This window comes from Dendrobates tinctorius, unplaced genomic scaffold (genome assembly GCF_039654945.1).
Source record: "Dendrobates tinctorius isolate UK_male_01 unplaced genomic scaffold, ASM3965494v1 ptg000171l, whole genome shotgun sequence".
Taxonomy (NCBI): Eukaryota; Metazoa; Chordata; class Amphibia; order Anura; family Dendrobatidae; genus Dendrobates; species Dendrobates tinctorius.
This window is the reverse complement of record NW_027361838.1, coordinates 3,685,812-3,707,500: the sequence shown is the minus strand read 5'-3', so window position 1 is coordinate 3,707,500 and position 21,689 is coordinate 3,685,812. Positions and strand designations below refer to the sequence as shown.

At 45.5% G+C, this 21,689-nt stretch overlaps 2 protein-coding genes across 3 annotated transcripts in view; both read left to right on the top strand.

The window, feature by feature from the left end:
* Nucleotides 1-21,689, top strand: part of RMC1 (regulator of MON1-CCZ1) — a 101,838-nt gene that overhangs the window by 11,791 nt on the left and 68,358 nt on the right. The window lies entirely within an intron of this gene.
* Nucleotides 5,907-12,879, top strand: LOC141053754 (uncharacterized). The gene is made up of 2 exons (XM_073550801.1): nt 5,907-10,377; nt 10,472-12,879. Exons 1-2 carry the CDS (start codon nt 9,675-9,677, stop codon nt 12,877-12,879), a joined length of 3,111 nt encoding a protein of 1,036 aa, XP_073406902.1. The 5' UTR covers nt 5,907-9,674.

Sequence of the window (21,689 nt, the reverse complement as noted above, 5' to 3'; positions counted from 1 at the left end):
CTCTTCTCCAATTATTGCTCAGTTTGGCTGGACAGCCAGGTCTAGGAAGACTTCTGGTGGTCCCAAACTTCTTCCACTCTAGGATTATGGAGGCCACTGTGCTCTTAGGAACCTTGAGTGCTGCAGAAATTCTTTTGTTACCTTGGCCAGATCTGTGCCTTGCCACAATTCTTTCTCTGAGCTCCTTGGCCAGTTCCTTTGACCTCATGATTCTCATTTGGTCTGACATGCGCTGTGAGGTCTTAGGGTCCCGTCACACAGCGATCTCGCTGATTTTGTGACACATCAGCGATCTCGCCAGTGATATCGCTGTGTGAAACGGGGATCAGCGCCCGGCCCCCCTACCGGTTATCGCGGATCGTGCTCGAGCTGCCTGGGCCTTCTTTCCATCGCCGGTCTCCCGCGATCAGCGACGCTAGTTTCTAATGTAAACAGCGGGTATCCAGGAACCGCGGCTCCTGGATACCTGCTGTTTACCTTGGAAACCGGCTTACACGCTGGTTTCCAAGGTAAACGTCGGGTATTCAGGAGTCGCACTGCTCCTGGATACCTGATGTTTACATTAGGAACCAGCGTCCAGCGTCGCTGGTCCTGATCGCTGGGGCTGTCTAACGATGTCCCAGTGATCCCATCGTGTCGAATCGTTGGTGGGATCTCTGGGACATCGTTTAGTGTAGTGAGGGCTTTATATAGACAGGTGTGTGCCTTTACAAATCAAGTACTATCAGTATAATTAAACACAGCTGGACTCCAATGAAGGAGTAGAACCATCTCAAGAAGGATCACAAGGAAATGGACAGCATGTGAGTTAAATATGAGCAAAGGGTTTGAATACTAATGACCATGTGGTATTTCAGGTTTTTTTTTTTTTTAATAAATCTGCAAAAATTTCTACGTTACTATTTTTTTTCAGTCAAGATGGGGTGCAGAATGTACTTTAATGAGGAAAAAAAAATAACATTTTTGAACTTACCAAATGGCTGCAATGAAACAGATTGAAAAATTTAAAGGAGTCTGAATACTTTCGGTACCCACTGTAAAGAACAAAACCCCTAGAGAAGAGATTTTAAAATCCTTGCTGAAGATGGCAACTCATTTCATGGCAGACTCCTCTGCGGAATCGGTTCAGTTTGAGGTAAGGAACGATGTGCTGTGCAATGCTGCAAGATGGGCTCTATGGCTAAAAACGTGGTCAGGACATACCCACTCAAAAAAATAAAATATGCTCCATTCCCCTTTCAAGCCTTCTGGTCTTTGTGTCAGTCCTGGATGAACTGCTAGAGGCAGCTTCGGATACCAAAAAAGTTTCCTGAAGAAAAACTGAGGAAGATGCCTTACTTTCTGGAAAACTCGCTCTCATCCCAGGCAAGACTGTAGAGGGAAAGAGAAATCGGGCATGTGGGGTTACCCTAAAGGTGGTAGAGGAAGAGGCTCATTTCACAACCCAAGATCTAGCACAGGGTGACAGTGATGCAGGAGGCGTCGGGGAGGCTTCAATACTTCCTAGAAGGTTCCTTCTGCCACTGCGCAAACTGGAAAGTCCGGAAAGAGGCTCTTGTGTCTAATGACCTCTTGTATATCCAGCGTTCAGTGGAGTCAATTCCATTAAAGGCTGTTACAGCGGGAAGTCCTCTCAGCCTGAGATGTCAAAGCAGCCAATCTGGACAGCAGGATGGGATTATCAGGAGAAGCAAAAGTCTCTGTCCTTGTGGACAGTTTCAACAAATCTCCAAAAAGGAAGACCCTGGATCATCTAACCATGCGTAAGCATAACTACAGATGCAAGCTGCAGTGGTTGGGGGGGGGGGGCGTTCACATAGAAGGTCAATATCTTCAAGGTACAACGGGGATAGATGCTTTATCTCAGAGCTGGAATATGAAGCTTGTGTATGCCTTCTCACCACTCTGGTTAATCCCGAGAGTGGTGAAGAAAATTGAAAGCCAGGCTACTGTGAATTGTTCCCTACTGGCCCTAGAGAATCTGGTTTTCTCTGAGATTGATGGCTTTGGAAGATCCAGTGCTCCTACCAACATAACAAGATCTTCTGTTTCAGGGTGCACTATACTATCAAAATCTGGAGATGCTACACCTATCAGCCTGGGTCCCAGGGTGGATTTGATTTAAATCTAACTGATTTAAATCACGATTTAAATCACTAGTCAGTAAGGCTTGATTTAAATCAGTGATTTAAATCAAAGTTTCTACCTAAACTAGTTCTTGCTACTTTAACATGCAAGTAGATGAAGATTTTTAGAATCACTTTTTATATTACTTTTTTCTCCCCAGTTTAATGGGTTAATCATTCATATTTGGACACCACTGTTCTGTTGTACTTAGGAAGGAGAAAAATAATCCTGACCTTAATAACAATTTAAATAGATTTATTCAACTGAAACAATAACAACATTACAGCATAAGTTATTTGCTTAAACAAACATCCATGTTTGTTAACTAATTTGGCTAAACAAAATATATATATATTTTAAGAAACTTAGACTGTCAGCCCAGCCGACACATGAAAAACTTAAATACTACTGTCCCTGCTGTCCTCTGTAGCTCACTTGTCGTCATCTTCATCATCATCATCATCATCATCATCATCATCATCTTCTTCTTCTTCTTTGTTCCTATTCATAATCTGGAAAAGAAAAACAAGCTTTCCTGCTTTATTGGGTCCCAACCGATTTCTCAATTTAGAATGAATGAGTCCAAAGGAAGAGAATATTCTTTCAACGCCTGCAGAAGAAGCTACTGCTGTTAAAAGTGAAATCATTACTTGAACAGTCTCTAAATCCAAGCGCTTAAGTGACTTCCACCAGTTTACTGGTGTGACCTTCCTTAAAATATCTTCAGCAAACATTATATTTCTTGAATGGTTCCCCCTTAGCTCTGAAGTTTATTATAGTTGGCATTAAAGATGGATGATTGCTGGATACCCATGTCATAGCTAACTTCTCTTCCTCAGCACTTAGGTTTTGACCCTGATATTGGATATTGACAATATTTGCCAAAAAATGAGCTGGAGTCAGTGCTTGTCCCATTCGTTTGTTTACTGCTTGTAATTTAATTCTGTCCATGTGTAGTTCTGTTTTTAAGTGTTCACTCAGTTCCTTCCAAATTTCAACAGCATCCGCAATAAAACAGCTATTTTTCTGTATTTTGTTTAAAGCTTGAGAAATGGGTTTCAGGAAGCTCAGCATATGTTCAACATTTCTCTTAAGCCCAATGTTGAGGATTTTGGCCGTGACAGTGCCATCTATTTTATCTCGATTTTCTTCACAAAGTGTCATCAGAATAGGCCAGTTTTTGATATACTGCTCAAAACAGTCCACCACAGAGTTCCATCTAACATCTTGTTGGAGCGTTAGCTTGGTTCCACCCATCCTTTTCAGAGCTGCTGCAGCAAAATGATTATTACGGAAGTATTTAGCAATTTCAACAACATTAGCCTTTATTTCTGGAACACTTAAGTCTTTGGCTAAGAGGTGCAGCAAATGAGCACTGCAACCATATGTTATTAGCAGCTTTGTATTCCCTCCCTGCTCTTCTAAATCTCTTCTCATCTTGGATACGTTTGCAGCATTGTCAGTGACCAAACTGCGTACTAGACATTTGAATTTTTGTTCACATGTCGTTATAGCTTTTACTGCCACTTCTTGTAAGTATTCTGCTGTGTGTGCATTTCCTGACGTATCAGTTGTTTGTGCAAGGAAGACTTTACCTTCTTCTGTTGTTATACAAGCACATACAATAGGATCATTGTGGACATTACACCACCCATCAATACTTAGGTTAACAATTTTACCCTCCAGAGCTGTTGCACATTGCTCCATTTCTCTGTCATACACTTGATCCAGCAGTTTCCCTGCAACATCAGCTCTGCTGGGTGGACTGTATCCTTGTCTCAGTGACTGAACCATATTAATGAAATGTGGGTTCTCAGTCAGACGGAAAGAAGAGTTTGTTGCATAAATAAACTGGGCAATTTTTTCATCAATCAACTCTTTTTCTAATCTGCTAGTTCTTATCACAAACCTATCTATGGTGGTTCCAGGAGGTAAAGGTTTTTTCTTCCTTTTGGGTGATGGTGATATGTGGCTGTGGGTGTCTGATGATGATGCTGCTGCTGCTAATGAAGCACTATCCTGGATGGATAACTCTGAAACTGTAGAACAGGATGATGGTGATCTTGGAGGTGGATAGTTTCCAGAATCCATGAATTCCCCTAAACAAAAAAAGTCAATGCTGTTATTTTATTGTTTATACAATTTCTGCTTATTGTACACAACACATCACTGCCCCTGCCCCAAAAGGAATATTTGTTTTTCTTCATAACTGTACCAAATGATAGTAACATGCAGTAATAATAAGAAATATAATTTTTCTCACACATGACAGTTCAGTCTTTAGAAATAGGATTCAATAAAAATGTTTACCAACCTGAAGATCCTGCCTGTTCAGAAGTGTTTCTTTGGTCATCTTCATCACCGCACTTCTCATGATGTTGCCTCATTCGTGCCACCAGGCCTTGCATCTCTTTGTTGCATCGTTTGCATTTTGCACGCATGCCTGCCTTACCGATAGGCGAAGGAGCTTCATTAAAATATTCCCAAACTGGGTCTCTTTTACGGCCTGCTGCCATTATAAGGAAAGAATGTAATAAACCTCAGATCGTACACACAAACAGATCCAGACTTGTCTGTCTGTGGCTATGCTGCAGTATTGTGCTCAAAGTTTCACTTTCATTTTCTTGTCTGCTTACCCTTCCTCCTCCTCACACTTAGATTCACATTCTTCTTGTGTTGTGCAGATCTATTCCACTCCAAACAATCAGAAACATATTGTCTAACTTCTTGGACTTGGCACTGAAGGGGTTGATTCTGTATTCATAGGTTTGTAGAACAATAGGATTAAGGTCTTTTTCTCAACTCTGTTCATGTTGTAACATTTTTGCTGTGAAGAGGAGGCTGGGACCTCTGCGGAGTCAAATTCAGTTTTGAGAACTGCGTAAGTAAAGCGAGCGTCTGTGATAATATAGGAGAGAAACTGCCCACTAATCCTACAGAAACCTCTGGAAGAGCATGGCATTGTGAATGTTACACATATACAGCCTTTATTCTACTGAGTTAAACAACTCAGCTTTATCTCATGATGGAAGAACCTTTGGATGGTAAAATATTTTCCTCAAAAAGCAGTTTATTGAAAAAAAAAAAATCCGATTTAAATCAAAAAATCAGATTTTTTTTTTTTAAAAAAAAAAAAACAACAACAAACAAACAAAAAAAAAACCACATTGATTTTTTATCCACCCTGCTGGGTCCTGAGAGGATGATTTGGAGAACAAAAGGACTTTCATGGTCAGTCATCTCTACAATTCGGAGCTCCAGAAAGCCAGTAATTTCGGCTATCTATCTCAAAATCTGGAAAAAGTTCTGTTAAAGGTCCAGTTTCCATCACTTCGGGCCCAGATATTCCTAAAATATTAGATTTTCTGCAGTCAGGGTTTGACAAAGGACTAAAGGGCATGTCACACTAAGAGATATCGCTAGCAATATCGCTATAACTAGTGACGTTATAGCGATATTGCTAGCAATATTTCTGTGTCTGATACTTACCTACGACCGGCTCCCCCGCTGGTTATCGCTGATTGCGCGAGAACGTTCAGGACTGTTTCTCGTCGTCAGCTTCCTGTGGCGCTTCCTGCTGTGATGACGAGCGACGCGTGGAGCCGGGCGGGAGGACGCAGGATCGCCTGGTGTGACAGGTAAGTAGCGTCCCCCGTCCCCAGCGATGTCACTAGTGAGATCTGCCTATGTGGCAGCTCACTAGCGACCACTTAGCGATGTACCAGCGATCCTGACCGCTGGTCGGGATCGCTGGTACATCGCTAAGTGTGACAGTACCTTAAGACCCAGTACTTTTAAAAGTACAAATATCAGCCCTAGGATCATTCTTTGATTATCTGCTGGCCAATTATCCTTTGATAATGAGATTTGTTAAAGCCATCCATCATCCTAAACCCACAATATGGTGCTTGTTTCCCTCATGGGACCTCAGTCTAGTCTTAAAAGCCTTACGCAAAAAAATATATACCATCCTTTAAACCAGGCAGACATAAAATCCATATCCTTTTTAAAAGTCTTCCTTGTAGCAAGAAGCATAGGTGAGATTTAAGCCATTGCTATTAAAGATCCATACTTAAAAATCTAGGCAGATTGTCTCATCCTGAAAATGGATCCAGCATTTCTGCCTAAGGGGGTCACCGATTTCCACAGGAACCAAGAAATTTTCTTGCCTTCCTTCTGCCAAATAAATAGCTATCAGGAATTTTCATTCCACTCCTAGGGTGTAAGAAGAACGGTCCTACAATACTTGAGTGTCACAGAAGATTGGAGAATCAACTCAAATCTCTTCATCTAATTTGGAGGATGCAGCAAAGGGAAAAAGGCATTGAAATCTACGCTCACTAGGTGGATGAAATCAACAATCAGCTCAGCATACATCGCAGCAGGAAGTTCTCCCCCAGAGTACATCAGAACTCTCTCAACAAGAGCAGTGTTGACTTCATGGGCAGAGAGCAGAGGTTTCTGTACTTTTTGCAGACATTGCAAATTAGATGTTGTGTCAGAACAACAGACTGACTTTGGAAGGAAAGTCCTTCAAGCGGTTATCAGTAAAGGAGTTATTTGGTATTTCTCCTGGTGGTACTTTCAGGAGGTACGTCCTGGAAAGTAGCAATCAGTCCTACCAAGAATGATGTTTCCAGAAGTCCATCATGACGGTACCCTTTATATTCCCTCCCTTTTGTTTTCCTATCTGCTATGAGAGATAAACGTGTAGAAGGAAATTCAATAAACACTTTGTTGCATCCATCCTGGTGTAGTATTTGGAAAATCACTGGTGGGTTGTGGTGAAGAGGGGCTATTTAACAGCTTCTGTGTTCCTGTCTCTGTCAAGGATAAGGACTACCTCCTGGTGGTGGTGTCATGATGGACTCCTGTAAACATCATTACCGGCAGGGCTAATTCCTACTATTTTTTTTTTTTTATTTATTTTTTTTCCTGGTAGCCACCGGCACTGATAGCCAGCTCAGCAGTGCACCAGCAGAGGGTCGTCTGTCTGGCTTGTAAACAGCTGCCGCTCTCGGTGCTGTTCGTGGTCACTAGAGTTGAGCGAAACGGGTCGAAAAAATTCAAAAGTCGCCGACTTTCGCCAAAGTCGGGTTTCATGAAACGAAACCCGACCTTAGCGTGAGGTCGGCCACGAGGTCAGCGACCATCGCGCCAAAGTCGCTTTTCAAAAGATGCTTTAGCGCCCTTTTTCAGCCAATCAGGAAGAACGGACACTGTGGGCAACATGATGACACAGGCAGCGGTCACCACCATCTTTGAGAAGGGCATGCAAGTGATGGGCTCGCTTTGTGTGGCGTCACAGGGGGTATAAAAGGGCGTGCACGCCGACCGCCATGTTACTTATGCTGATCTCAGAATAGGGAGAGCTGCTGCTGATTCTGTAGGGAGAGTGTTAGGAAGGCCAAAGGGGAAAAAACCCGCTTTTGCTGAAAGCGCTTTTCACTGTAGTTAGTGTGCAGTGAAAGGTGAAGATTTTTGCTTTTGTGCAGCAGCGCTGGTGGTGAATAGGCTGCCTTTTAAGGCTACCTCCATTGCTGTGTGCACACTGGTGTTCAAACTGCTTTTTTAAAAGCAATCGAAATTTTATTGTTTTGTCCTGGTGAGGTACTGAGCGTTCATTTTTTTTCACACACCGTACACCGGTGTACCCTCCTCACACAGTACCGTGTACCGGCTGTTATCACGGCCAAACTGAAGCTATCTGTGTGTGACTCTGTAAGGAAAAGCCGAGGAGTTTGTCTGTTCTTAGAGACCTACACCTTAGAGTTTTGTCCGTTTTTCAAATAGTTTCGTATATCTGCTGTTTGATTATATTCAAAACTAGAGAGAGCGTGTCAGTCCGTATACAAAAACACGGAGCTTGACAATTTTACACACACACACACACACACACACACACCGTACAGCGTTGTACGTGTACGCTCCTCACACAGTACCGTGTACCGGCTGTTATCATGGCCAAATTGAAGCTAAATGTGTGTGACTCTGTAAGGAAATTACAATTCTATATACACCTTGTAGTTTGTCATACACTAGGCAATTTCTGCCTGTTACATTGCGGTGTAATATACACAGGGCCTGACAGAATCCAACTGTGTCCTGAAGTCTGTAGAGAGATTCCATTTCTTCCCAGTCTTCTATACACTTTTTTTACACCTTCCAGAATCAGCCTGTTACTTTGAGGTGTAATATACACAGGGCCTGACAGAATACAACTGTGTCCTGAAGTCTGTAGAGAGATTCCATTTCTCCCCAGTCCTCTATACACCTCTTTTACACCATCCAGAATCAGCCTGTTACTTTGAGGTGTAAAATACACAGGGCCTGACAGAATACAACTGTCCTGAAGTCTGTAGAGAGATTCCATTTTACCCTTCGCCATGACAGCACCCACTGGAGGTATTGGATCCGCCCCATTTGGAACAGGAAACCCTACAGGAAAGATAAAAGGGGGCGGTCCGCCTCTCCTCCTCAGTTTTGGTTTCCTGTTCCAAACGGAGTCAGGATCCTTCAGGAAGCTTACCTGGGCCATGCATGCCGCCTGTGCAGTCTCCTTGGGAACGGCAGGGGCTGCGGTCCGGAGGCAGCGTCGGGGGAGACTCCGCTAGACGGCTCCCCCCTCGTCTGGCAGGTGGAGGGTGATGACCGGGTCCGGGGTGGGCCGCCCGGTCTCACCCAGGAGTGCGCCGGGGAGGCACCAAGGCGCCGCCGCTGCCCGGGTAAGTGCGCCTGTGGCGCGAAGAAGAAAAAAAAAAAGGAAGAGAGGCTCCCGTGAGGCAGCGGTGGCGGTGGGCGCAGGCCGCAGAGAACAGGCAGGGGCGCGGTGGCCGGCCGGCGTGGAGACTCCTTAACCCCGGAAGTAATGATTGAACTTCCGGGGTAGGATGGCTGAGCGCGACGGGGAGGAGCGACTTCCGGGGAGAGAAAAAAAAAAAAAAAGAGAAGACCAATTTAAAGCAGCGCGCAATCTATTTAAACCGCGCGCAGCTGAGCAGGGACAAGCCATGTCGTCCCCAATGGAAGCGCACGCTCCAGCAGGAGATTCTGCGGGGGGCAGCTCCACCAGGGACCGCAACACTAGGACAGACACCGGGCGCAGGAGCGAAACTGGAGAGTCAAGACCTAGGACGGGATCTCAGCCATCTGATCCGGTAATATAAGGCTTCACTGGGTGAGTGTGCAAAGTATATACTCTGCCTCCTAAGCTGACCTCTCCACCCCCCCCCCCCCGCCTTGGTGTCCCCTTCTAGACCAAGAAAAAGGAGAAATTCAAGCATAAAGAATGTGCGTTATGCTCTGAACCTCTCCCTGACTCCTACCCTAAGAAGCTCTGTAAGCAGTGCACCAGAGAGACAAAGCTGGGGGCCGCATTGTCGACAAAGGACATTAGAGCTATAATCAGGGAGGAGATACAGGCTATTAACCGCGCCAAAACTCCCTCAGAGACTGGCAGCAAAAAGCAGTTAACCCTCAGCTCAGAGTCAGAGGAAGAAGGGGGGTTAATCTCTGACTCCTCACTCACATCCTCGTCATCATCAGACATGGAGGGACGGTCATGTTTCCCCCTGGATAGTGTGGACAACCTAGTTAAATCGGTGAGAAGCACTATGGGGTGTGAGGAACCAAGGGGTGCCCAAACCGCACAAGACATAATGTTTGCGGGATTGGCGGAAAAGAAAAGGAGAGCGTTCCCGGTAATACCGGCGATTAAAGCCCTAATAAAGAGGGAATGGGAAAAACATGACCAAAGAAGTTTTCTCCCATCAGCCTCAAAAAGAAAGTATCCATATAGCGATGAGGAGCTATTAAAATGGACCAAAGTGCCAAAAGTGGATGCCGTTATATCCTCTACCTCGAAACATTCGGCTATTCCAGTAGAGGACGCAGGCTTGTTGGCAGACCCGTTAGACCGCAAGGCAGAATCATCATTGAAGAGGTCTTGGGAAGCTACCACGGGTATTTTTAAGCCAGCGGTAGCCAGCACATGCACCACTAGATCTATTCTCGTGTGGTTGGACCAGCTGGATCAGCAAATCGAGCAAAAGGTGTCCAGAGAAAAATTACGGGCCGCTATCCCATTAATTAGAGGGGCAGCTGCCTTTATGGCTGATGCGTCGGCGGACACTCTACGGCTGGCAGCAAGATCAGCAGCTCTGGTGAACAACGCCAGAAGGGCGTTGTGGATGAAGAGCTGGAAGGGGGACGCGCAATCAAAGGCTAAGATTTGTGCAACCCCGTGTGAGGGTGAGTTTCTCTTCGGAAAAGCCCTAGACGAGATACTCGCCAAAGCAAAGGAGAGGAAGAAGGCGTTCCCTGACTCTTCTATCCCTTTCTATAGGAGAACCTTTAAGAGGCGACCGTTTGGAAGAAGGAGGCAAACGGAAAGATCAAAATGATGGGCCGCAAAAGAAGAGAAACAAAAGGGTACCATGTTCAGGGGTCCAACATTCCGAAGGGAAAATAGAAATTAAAAAATCAGACCCACCTGTAGGGGGTAGATTACGGTTCTTTTATCCAAAATGGGAACAAATATCCTCAAACCCATGGATCTTGGGTATTATTAAAGAAGGAATGAAAATAGAATTCCTTCAATACCCTTATGATTTCTTTATCCTAACCCGCCTTAACTCTATAGCCCAACAAAAGGCCCTCGAAGAAGAGATTCGGAGCCTACTAAGCAAGGGGGTTTTAGTGGAGGTCCCAGAGGGACAGGAAGGTAGAGGCTTCTACTCTCCCTTATTTTTAATTTCCAAACCAGATGGTACGTTTAGAACAATTATTAATTTAAAGAAGCTTAATACGTTTATAAAAAATTATAAGTTTAAGATGGAATCAATCAGATCCACCATAAAGCTTCTCTTTCCAAATTGTGTGATGGCGGGAATTGATTTAAAAGATGCTTACTATCATCTTCCTATCCATAATAGATACCAAAAATATCTAAGGGTCGCAGTGGTGTTCGATGGCAAGATCCGTCATTTTCAGTACACAGCCATGCCTTTCGGCCTCTCAACAGCGCCAAGAATCTTCACCAAGGTGATGGCAGAGGTGATGGCCTATGTTCGTCAAAAGGATACTTTAATCGTACCTTACTTAGACGACTTCCTAATAATCGGGAACTCAGATACCCAGTGTACCGAAAGAGTGGCTGATGCAATCTCATCTTTGCAGGACCTAGGCTGGATCATCAATATACAGAAGTCCAGGCTCGTTCCGCAATCCCTCCAGATGTTTTTGGGGTTCCAATTGAACTCCATAACCCAGAAATGTCTACTTCCTCAGGTAAAGATCGCACTAACAAAAGAGAAAGTAGAGGCAGCCATAGATAGACCACGCATGTCTCTGAGAGGGGCAATGTCGCTATTGGGGTCGCTAGATTCCTGTGCCCCTGCAGTCCGGTGGGCCCATTATCATGTCCGCACACTTCAGCATCAGATCCTCCAGGAGGAGAAGCGACATGGTGGTCACCTTGAGAGCAAGATAACTCTAACTCAGGAGGTCTTGACTTCTCTGGAATGGTGGTTAGATGATGACCATCTATCCTCAGGAGTCCCATGGGTCATTGTACCATCTGGTATCCTAACCACCGACGCTAGCCCCCAAGGCTGGGGAGCCCATATGGGGAATAGCTTTTGTCAAGGAAGATGGAATAGAGAGGAAAGAAAATACTCGTCTAATTTAAAAGAACTGACAGCAGTATACTATGCTCTACATCATTTCCTTCCACAGCTTCAACAGAAACATGTCAGGATCCTGTCGGACAACACCACCACGGTGGCCTACATAAACAGACAAGGAGGTACTCGATCAGAGACTCTGATGTCTTCTGCGGCAAGAATCTTAAACTTAGCCGAAAGAAATTTGTTGTCCCTCTCAGCTCTTCATATCAGAGGAGAGGACAACCAAGAAGCAGATTTCTTAAGCCGACACACACTTCGGCAAGGGGAGTGGTGCCTCAATCGCCAGATCTTCCAGGACATAGTAGCTCTATGGGGGCATCCTCTTCGCCACAAGGGAAAACAGACAAACAAAAACCTTTGCTTCCCTGTCTCCAGCAGATCACCCAGACATACTGGATGCCCTCCAGGCCTCATGGAAATTCAAACTGGCATACGCCTTCCCGCCATTGATTCTCCTGCCACAAGTGATTCGGAAAATCAGAGAGGAAAAGGCGAGAGTAATCCTGATAGCACCTTTCTGGCCCAAGAGACCGTGGTTCTCGTGGCTACGAATTATGTCAGTGACAGATCCTTGGGTTCTCCCCTCAAACTCCAACCTACTCTCCCAAGGCCCTTTCTTCCACCCTCAAGTGAACAACTTACACTTGACGGCGTGGAACTTGAAAGGCACCTATTAAGATCAAGAGGGTTTTCGCAATCATTAATTACTACGCTTCTACAGAGCAGGAAGCAGTCCACAACCCAAATTTATAAAAGTATATGGAAAAAATTCCTACAGTCTCATACAGCAGAAGTCCCGATAGTTCCTATCTTAGAATTCCTACAAAAAGGGAAGGAATTGGGCTTGTCAGTAAACACAGTGAAAGTACAGGTGTCTGCGTTGGGGGCGCTGTATGGCCATAATATAGCAGGGAATAAGTGGATATCACGATTCATTACAGCATGTGAAAGAATAACTCCGGTTCACATACCCACAATCCCTACATGGGACTTAAACTTGGTGTTATACGCCCTGACAGAAGAACCTTTTGAACCGATAGATACGATATCCCTTAAATATTTATAATTTGATGGCCCTCTTGGTAGCACTGACATCCGCTAGGAGAGTGGGTGATATCCAGGCCCTGTCCATAGATCCACCCTTTTTGCAGGTATATCGGGATAGATTAATATTAAAGCCAGACCCCTCATACCTGCCTAAGGTATCAACAAAGTACCATAGGTCTCAGGAGATACTCCTCCCAACCTTCTTTGAAGATCCCTCCACTCCGGAAGAGCAGAAATTCCACACTTTGGACGTCAGAAGAACTGTCCTAAAGTGTATTGAAAGGTCCGAGAGCTGGAGGCAGTGTAGGGCTCTCTTCATTTCTTTTCAGGGCCATAAAAAAGGGTATGGAGTCACAAAGAGCACCATTTCCCGATGGATCAGGGATGCCATTCGTTTAGCCTACTCTGCAAAAAATGAAGAACCTCCGGAAGACATCAGAGCACATTCCACCAGAGCAATGGCGGCCTCCTGGGCGGAGAGGGGAGACGTTCCAATTGAAACCATATGTAAGGCGGCAATTTGGTCATCCCCTTCTACCTTCTATAGACACTATAGACTTGACCTTTCGTCTACTTCTGACCTAAGCTTTGGCAGGACTGTCCTTGGCACGGTGGTCCCACCCAGGTGATGGTCTCTGGAATCTCTCCAGTGGGTGCTGTCGTGTCGAAGGGTAAAAAGCCGGATTACTTACCGGTAATGCTCTTTTAATGAGTCCACGACAGCACCCGCTCACTTCCCTCCCTGCTAGAAATATCAATATTAAAAGTATATCTGCTAAAGTTGCATAAGTAATGTTATAAGTACAAGACATTGCCTAATCCTTGGCGGTCCTCCTGGTACTCTGAAATGCAAAACTGAGGAGTAGAGGCGGACCGCCCCCTTTTATCTTTCCTGTAGGGTTTCCTGTTCCAAATGGGGCGGATCCGATACCTCCAGTGGGTGCTGTCGTGGACTCATTAAAAGAGCATTACCGGTAAGTAATCCGGCTTTTCTCCCCAGTCCTCTATACACCTTGTACCATATAGTTGGTGGTATTTTGGGTACATTTTCCCCAAAAATGAGGAAGTGTGGTGGAAGAGTCCATGGAAGTGGGCGGGGGTTGGCAGCTGGCAATGATGGTGTTGGTGGTGGATCTGCTGGTAGTGGCAAAAGCAAAATAGCACCAAATGCAGGAGGTGTTGAGCTTGCGTCATCGTCTGGCTCCACAAGGCCTCGAAGGCTCCCTTTTCTGGGAGTAGGTAAACCGCTTTTAAAGCCGGAGCTTCAGGAACAAGTTTTGGCTTACATTGCTGACTCAGCCTCCAGCTCTATCGCCTCCTCTTCTGAAGGACACAATACAAATTACTCCATGGAGCTGTTTTCACATACCATGCCTGGGTTATCAAGTCAAATCGTGAATTACCCAGGCCAAGATGAATCTGACATGGAGTGCACTGATGCACAGCCACTGCTAGATTTATCTGCTGGTACATTCACTCAGAGCACTGTCCTCGCAGTGTACTGAGCCAGAATCTGACCCTGATGAAACTCAGGTGCCCCCTCCCGCATACTATACCACCATACACGGTGACACAGAGGAAGGTGCACATGACATTGAAGATAAGGTGATGGATGACCCAGTTGTTGACCCAGATTGGCATCCATTGGGGGAAGAGGGTGCCGCTGCCAATAGCTCAAAAGAGGAGGAGGAGGAGCATCCGCAGTAGGCATCGACATCGCAACAGCTGTTATCTGGCAGGCCCGGAGCAGTCCAAAAACGGGTTACAAAAACCAAAAGAGTTGCAGGACAGCTTGGCCAGACGGTCAAAATAGCACAGCGTGCAAGGCCTCAAAATATCTTCCATAGTAGGAAGAGTGCAGTGTGGCTCTTTTTTGAACAAAATCCTAATGATCAGGCAAAGGTTCTGTAAGAAGTGCGCAAAGACCTTTTAGCCGAGGGAAAAAATCTGAGAAATTTGAATACCAGTAGCATGCTAAGACATGTAACCACCATGCACTTGCAAGCGTGGACGGACTACCAAACCTCACGTACCACATGTGCACCTGCTCCCAAAGAAGGTAGTCAACAACGCTACATTGTTTCCCCCACTGTAAGCCCACCGGTTAGCACACCACCAGCAGCAAATGTTGAGGTGTCGTCGCAAAGCCAAAGCAGTCAGGGAATCACAATGTTATATCAACGAAAGACTGAATCTAGGCCATCAGAACACCAACTCCATCACCATCATCAACCCTCTCTGTCTGCCATGTCCACCGCTAGTTCCACCATATGCAGCTCTCAAGTCCAGCTCACCCTACCAGAGACTGAGTAGGACAAGAAAGTACTCATCCTATCATCTGCGTACACTAGGTTTGAACGCCCACATTGCCAAACTAATCTCGTTAGAAATGATGCCCTATCACTTGGTTGAAAGCGCAGCTTTCCGCGAACTCATGGCCTACGCAGTACCACGCTATGACCTACCCAGTCACCACTTCTTTTCTCGCAAAGCCATTCCAGCCCTCCACCTTCATGTGAAAGACCGCATTGTCCATGCACTCAAGCAATCAGTGAGTGGAAAGGTGCACCTCACAACTGATGCATGGCCAGGGTCATTACGTGTCCATCACTGCGCACTGGGTTAATGTGGTGGATGCAGGGTCCACAGGGGACAGCGGTGGTGGGACAGTGCTGCCTAGCCCATGGTATAGGGAACAGTTGGCTGTAGGCGTTCGATCCTCCTCCTCCTCCTCCGTTGAAGATGTTTTTGGGCGACAGACACACCGCGGAGGTACTGGCCAACTACTTTCAGCGACAAACTGAGTCATGGCTGGGCAGTCTACATCTTGAGGCAGGCAAGGTAGTTAGTGATAACGGCCGGAATTTTGTGGCAGCCATAGCCCTTTCAAAACTCACACACATACCTTGCCTGGCTCACACCTTGAACCTGCTGGTGCAGTGCTTCCTCAATTATCCGGAGTTAACAGGCCTGCTCCATAAGGTTCGAAGACTGTGCTCGCACATCCGCCGGTCGCCGGTACACTCCAGTCGTATGCAGAAGCTGCAGCGATTGCTCCACCTTCCCAAGCACCGCCTAATTATCGACTTTGCAACAATGTGGAACTCCACCCTGCACATGGTTGAGTGGCTGTACGAACAGAGGCAGGCCGTAATGCATTTGTGGGAGGATACACAGGCAGGCACTTTGAGAGCAGACATGGAGTTGACAGGTGTGCAGTGGTCGAAGCTGAAAGACCTCTGTAAAGTCCTTCAGTGTTTTGAGTAATGCACACGGCTGGTAAGCGCAGATGATGCCATCATAAGCATGAGCATCCCACTTATGCGTCTGCTCATGCAAACTTTGACGCACATTAAGGAGCTGGCGTCTGCAGCCGAGGAGGAGGGAAGCCTTGATGACAGTCAGCCATTGTCTGGTCAGGGAAGTCTCGTGGAGGAAGAAGAGGAGGAGGAGGATGATGATGATGGGGATGATTATTTAGGGGAGGAGGATGCTTCTCGTGGGGCTAGAGAAAATGTTGGCGTGGCAAGGTCTGGTACAGGGTTTGTGCGTGACTGGAGGGATGTGGATTTGCCAGAAAGTGCTCCTCCACCCAGCACTCGCAGTGCATCATTGACACCAGGAACATTGGCCCACATGTCAGATTATACCTTGCAGATCCTAAAAAGGGACCCCCGCATTGCCAAAATGATGAACGATGACGACTACTGGTTGGCCAGCATCCTGGATCCACGCTATAAAGGCAAATTCCAAAACATAATGCCACAGGAGAACCTTGAACTAATATTGGTTAACAAACAAGCAACTCTGGTAAACCGGTTGGTTGAGGTATTCCCAGCACACAGCAGCGGTGATGGTTCTCACATGAGCCGTAGGGGCCAGGGGCAGCTTGGAAGAGGTGTTCGTGGTGCACACAGCAGAAGTGGCGTTGGAGACAGGGGTTTCATGACCATGTTATGGAGGGATCTTTCAAGTCCCGCTCACACGACTGGTAATATTGCATCGATCGAAAGTGACAGGCGACAGCAGTTGTCAACTATGGTTACAAACTACTTCTCGTCCCATATCGATGTTCTCCCTCACAGGTCATTCCCATTTGACTATTGGGCCGCTAAACTGGACACCTGGCCTGAATTGGCATAACATGCCTTACAGGAGCTCCCTTGCCCAGCTGTAAGTGTGCTATCTGAAAGAGTCTTCAGTGCAGCTGGATCAATCCTGACAGAAAAAAGGACCCGTCTGTTGACTGAAAATGTGGATGATCTAACCGTCATTAAAATGAACCATGCATGGGTTTCCAAGGATTTTGTCCCACCTTACCCGATGACACATAGGTTGCCAGAAAAATGGCTTGCTTTTGTCCTCCTCTTCTTCGGACTTGACCAATTTCGCCTTTAGCAGCAGCTGAATGTCCCACATCAACATATGCCATTTTGTAAACCTCCCTAACTGGGCTGCCTCCCCCCCATGGCCGGGGTCACCACCTAGCGCACGCAACCGTGCGAGTGCCGTTGCCCTGGACAGGTGGGTAGGCCGACTCTTGGACGCGGGCACTGGCACAGGGTCCCTCATAGTGCAATCAAGTGTCTGACGGTGGGGGTGCACACCCGCCGTCAGACACACCGCCGTACTATGAGGGGCCCAGTGCCAGTACCGATGCCCACGAGTGTGCCCCCCTTGCTTGGGCAGGGCCACAGCATTTGCAATGTTTACCTCTCCCTGCTCCTCCGCTGTGTAGTCTGGGCTGTCAAATCCTTCGCTGGGACTGCCACTACAAATTTGTTGAACTGATAGATGATGGTTAAGACGTAGCTATGCCCTCTCCCGCTGGCTGGGCTCTAGCTTCAGATGATCAATGGCTTCCATTTCTTATGGACATCGACTCACAGTGACATGCAGTGGTGGTTTATCATCAGCTTTCACAGTTTTCCTACTCACAGATGTGTGACATTCCGGCGCACGTTTTTAAATGTTTCCTCTCATGCCAATCCCATAGAATCGCTTACGGCCTGTGGCTTCTGTCTTTTGCACTCCAAAGTTACGTGACAGATCATGATAGGCAGTGAGCGCCATGTTTACATCTCTCCCTGTGATAAAAATTTGATGGAGATGAGTAACGCTGATGGGATCAATGTTACTGCGATACAGCAACACTTTCTTCACAAAGAAATGTTTTCGCTGTCTCCACAGACAAATTAATTGAGGGTCAGCATCGCCTCTGAGAATTGTGACGGAGGTTTTTCCCGTGATTCTTAATTCCTAGATTTCTGCAATCACTAGACTGTCAGTAATTGTATGCATCTCATTTCCTATTGTGGAGAGGCTGGACTGTTTTACTGAGACAGAAATATATATGAATATTTAAAAATACCACCAAAAGTGTATACTGGTGTACGCTTCAAATACATTTTCCTTTTTCTACTTTTTAGATTGTTGTCTAATCCATACTGAGAACATGGAGATTTTAAATATTTAAACTATGCTATATATACCTGCTATCCTGTGATAATGTACCCTTTCTTAACTTTGTACTATCTGGTCTAATCCATACTGGGCCTGAGACCGTCTGAGCCTGCCTCCTGATCTATAAACATAGGTTTTTAATGTTTAAACTATGCTATATATACCTGCTATCCTGTGATAATGTACCCTTTCTCAACTTTGTACAATCTGGTCAAATCCATACTGGGCCTGAGAACGGCTGCCGAGCTGTTAAGCAAGCTACAGCACCTGTGGTTTGGACACGTAATTTTTTTTCATTTTTTCAGGAATGCCGGTTAGGCCTAATTCCATAATTCCGGTTGACCTGCACTTACTGGGAATTCATCTTTCGCGGGGAATAATTGGAATCCCAGATCCCTATCACTAACGGTGTTCATCGGGTTTTCAGCACCTGTAAGCGACAAAAGCTGGTCCTTTCAGTGTAGCGTGCATTCAGCCCCGGACATGTAAGGGCATGATAGAGCTGTTATTGCTCGATCTCGCGTATCCCTCTAGTAAGCTTGACACGTACCGCGGGGGCATGCCGGAGTCTCGGTCGTTAACGGAATAAAGCTGAGAAATCGCTAGCACAACTACAAATGGACATACCACACCACACACAGAAGCGACAAAGCTTGCAATCTGTCCATCTTTTCTGTTGCTTGTATGGTTGTGGTTTCCCAGGTGGAATCCAATTAAGCCACATGCACCATTCCTGGTGGTGCCCTTTTGGACATTCCTTTAAGGTTCAGCTTTGCAATCATACAGCCCCCCGGAAACCAAACACTTTGCCATCATGGACGCTGTTTGGAGGTTCGTGGGAATAACGCCGCCCCATCGGCAGTTGGCATAATTTAATGGTGGGAAGTCCGACAGTATATGATCGTGTTCGATTTCAGAATTTTTTTTTTTTTTTTGGTTTGTATTTTACATTTTTATTCCAGCCTTTCTGGACTTCATAAGGGCATGACAAGCCTATATCTGTGTCTCCTCCACCTCTTTTCTAAATGTAGTTGCCCTTTTCCATATGTTATTTTTGTCTTCTGAGCATTTTGTCTGCTTTGGGACACCTTTTTAACCCCTTAGCGACAGAGCCAGTTTGCAGCTTAATGACCAGGCCAATTTTTACAATTCTGACCACTGTCCCTTTGAGGTTATAACTCTGGAACGCTTTAATGGATCCCGCTGATTCTAAGACTGTTTTTTCGTGACATATCGTACTTCATATTAGTGGTAAAATTTCTTCGATAAGTCTTGTGTTTATTTATGAAAAAAATGGAAATATGGCGCAAATTTTGAAAATTTTGCAATTTTAAAACTTTAAATTTTTATGCCCTCAAATCAGAGAGATGTGTCACAAAAATTTCTTAATAAATAACATTTCCCACATGTCTACTTTACATCAGCACAATTTTGGAAGCAAAATTTTTTTTTGTTAGGAAGTTATAAGGGTTAAAAGTTGACCAGCGATTTCTCATTTTTACAACAAAATTTACAAAACCATTTTTTTTTTTTTAGGGACCACATCATATTTAAAGTCATTTTGAGGGGTGTACATGACAGAAAATACCCAAAAGTGGCACCATTCTAAACACTAGACCCCTCAAGGTGCTCAAAACCGCATTCAAGAAGTTTATTAACCCTTTAAGTGCTTCACAGGAACTAAAGCAATGTGGAAGGAAAAAATTAATATTTAACTTTTTTTTGCAAAAAATTTACTTCAGAACCAATTTTTTTTTATTTTCACAAGTGTTAAAAGAGAAAATCAACCACAAAATTTGTTGTACAATTTCTCCTGAATACGCCGATACCCTATATGTGGGGGTAAACCACTATTTCAGCACACGACAGAGCTCGCAAGGGATGGAGCGCCGTTTGACTTTTTCAACGCAGAATTGTCTGGAATTGAGATCGGATGCCATGTTGCGTTCGGAGAGCCCTTAATGTGCCTAAACAGTGGAAACCTCCAACAAGTGACCCCATTTTGGAAACTAGACCCATTAAGGAACTTATCTAGATGTGTGGTGAGCACTTTGAACCCCCAAGGGCTTCACAGAAGTTTATAACGTAGAGCCGTGAAAATAAGAAATCTATTTTTTTCCACAAAGATGATCTTTTCGCCCCCAAATTTTTATTTTTTACAAGGGTAACAGGAGAAATCATACCCGCACAGTTGTTATGCGATTTGTCCTGAGTACGCCGATACCCCATATGTGGGGGGGGAACCACTGTTTGGGCGCATGGGAGAGCTCGGAAGGGAAGGAGTGCCATTTTGGAATGCAGACTTTGATGGAATGGTCTGCGGGCATCATGTTGCGCTTGCAGAGCCCATGATGGGCCTAAACAGTGGAAACCCCCCACAAGTGACCCCATTTTGGAAACTAGACCCATTAAGGAACTTATCTAGATGTGTGGTGAGCACTTTGAACCTTCAAGTGCTTCACAGAAGTTTATAACGTAGAGCCGTGAAAATAAAAAGTCTTTTTTTATTTCCACAAAAGTGATTTTTTTAGACCCCAATTTTTAGACCCCCAAAGTTGGCAAATAGTGGAAACCCCTCAATTCTTGCTCCAACCCTAATCCCTAATCCTAATTCTAACCCTAATTCTAGTTTTCCCTAACCCTAATTCTAACCCTAGTCGTGACCCTAGCCCAACCCTAGCCCAACCCTAACCCTACCCTAGCCCTAACCCTACCCTAACCCTAACCCTAGCCCAACCCTAACCCTAATGGAAAACTGAAAAAAAAAAATATTTTCTTTATTTCATTATATTGGCCTATATAAGGGAGTGATAAACGGGGGGGGTTATGTACTATTTTTTTTATTTTGATCACTATGATCGTTTATCATAGTGATCAAAATAATGAATGGAATCTGCCAGCCGGAGCCGGCAGATTCCCGGCGGGCGCACTGCGCATGCGCCCGCCATTTTCAAAATGGCGGCGCCCATTGGAGGATGCCGGCGGGACGTGGGACCACCGGGAGGGGACGGAGGGCCACGGAGAGGTACCGGGGGGGGATCGGGGACCCTATTTCTCTCTTCTCTGATGTGCGATCACATCAGAGGAGAGAGAAATTAAATGTAAAATCGCGGCTTTTTTTTTTTTTTTGCGGTCGCCGTTATAGGGTTAATAACGGGGGTCGGTAAAAATCGACCGATTCATGTTCTCTGGGGTCTCGGCTACCCCTGGCAGCCGAGACCCTGGAGAAAATCCGACACTGGGGGGCGCTATTCACTTAAATCACAGCGCCGTGAATTAACGGCGCTGTGGTTTTAGTACCCTTAATTACCGCCGTTAAAAGGCGTATCGGCGGTCGTTAAGGGGTTAAAGGTGTTTTGTAATTGT

What these genes read in the sequence shown, in the direction of transcription:
- LOC141053754 (XM_073550801.1), top strand. Translation starts at nt 9,675, where the DNA reads ATGGAGGGACGGTCATGTTTCCCCCTGGATAGTGTGGACAACCTAGTT. An exon ending in TTGTGCAACCCCGTGTGAGG is followed by an intron (nt 10,378 to 10,471) that starts GTGAGTTTCTCT and finishes CCCTTTCTATAG; the next exon opens with GAGAACCTTTAAGAGGCGAC.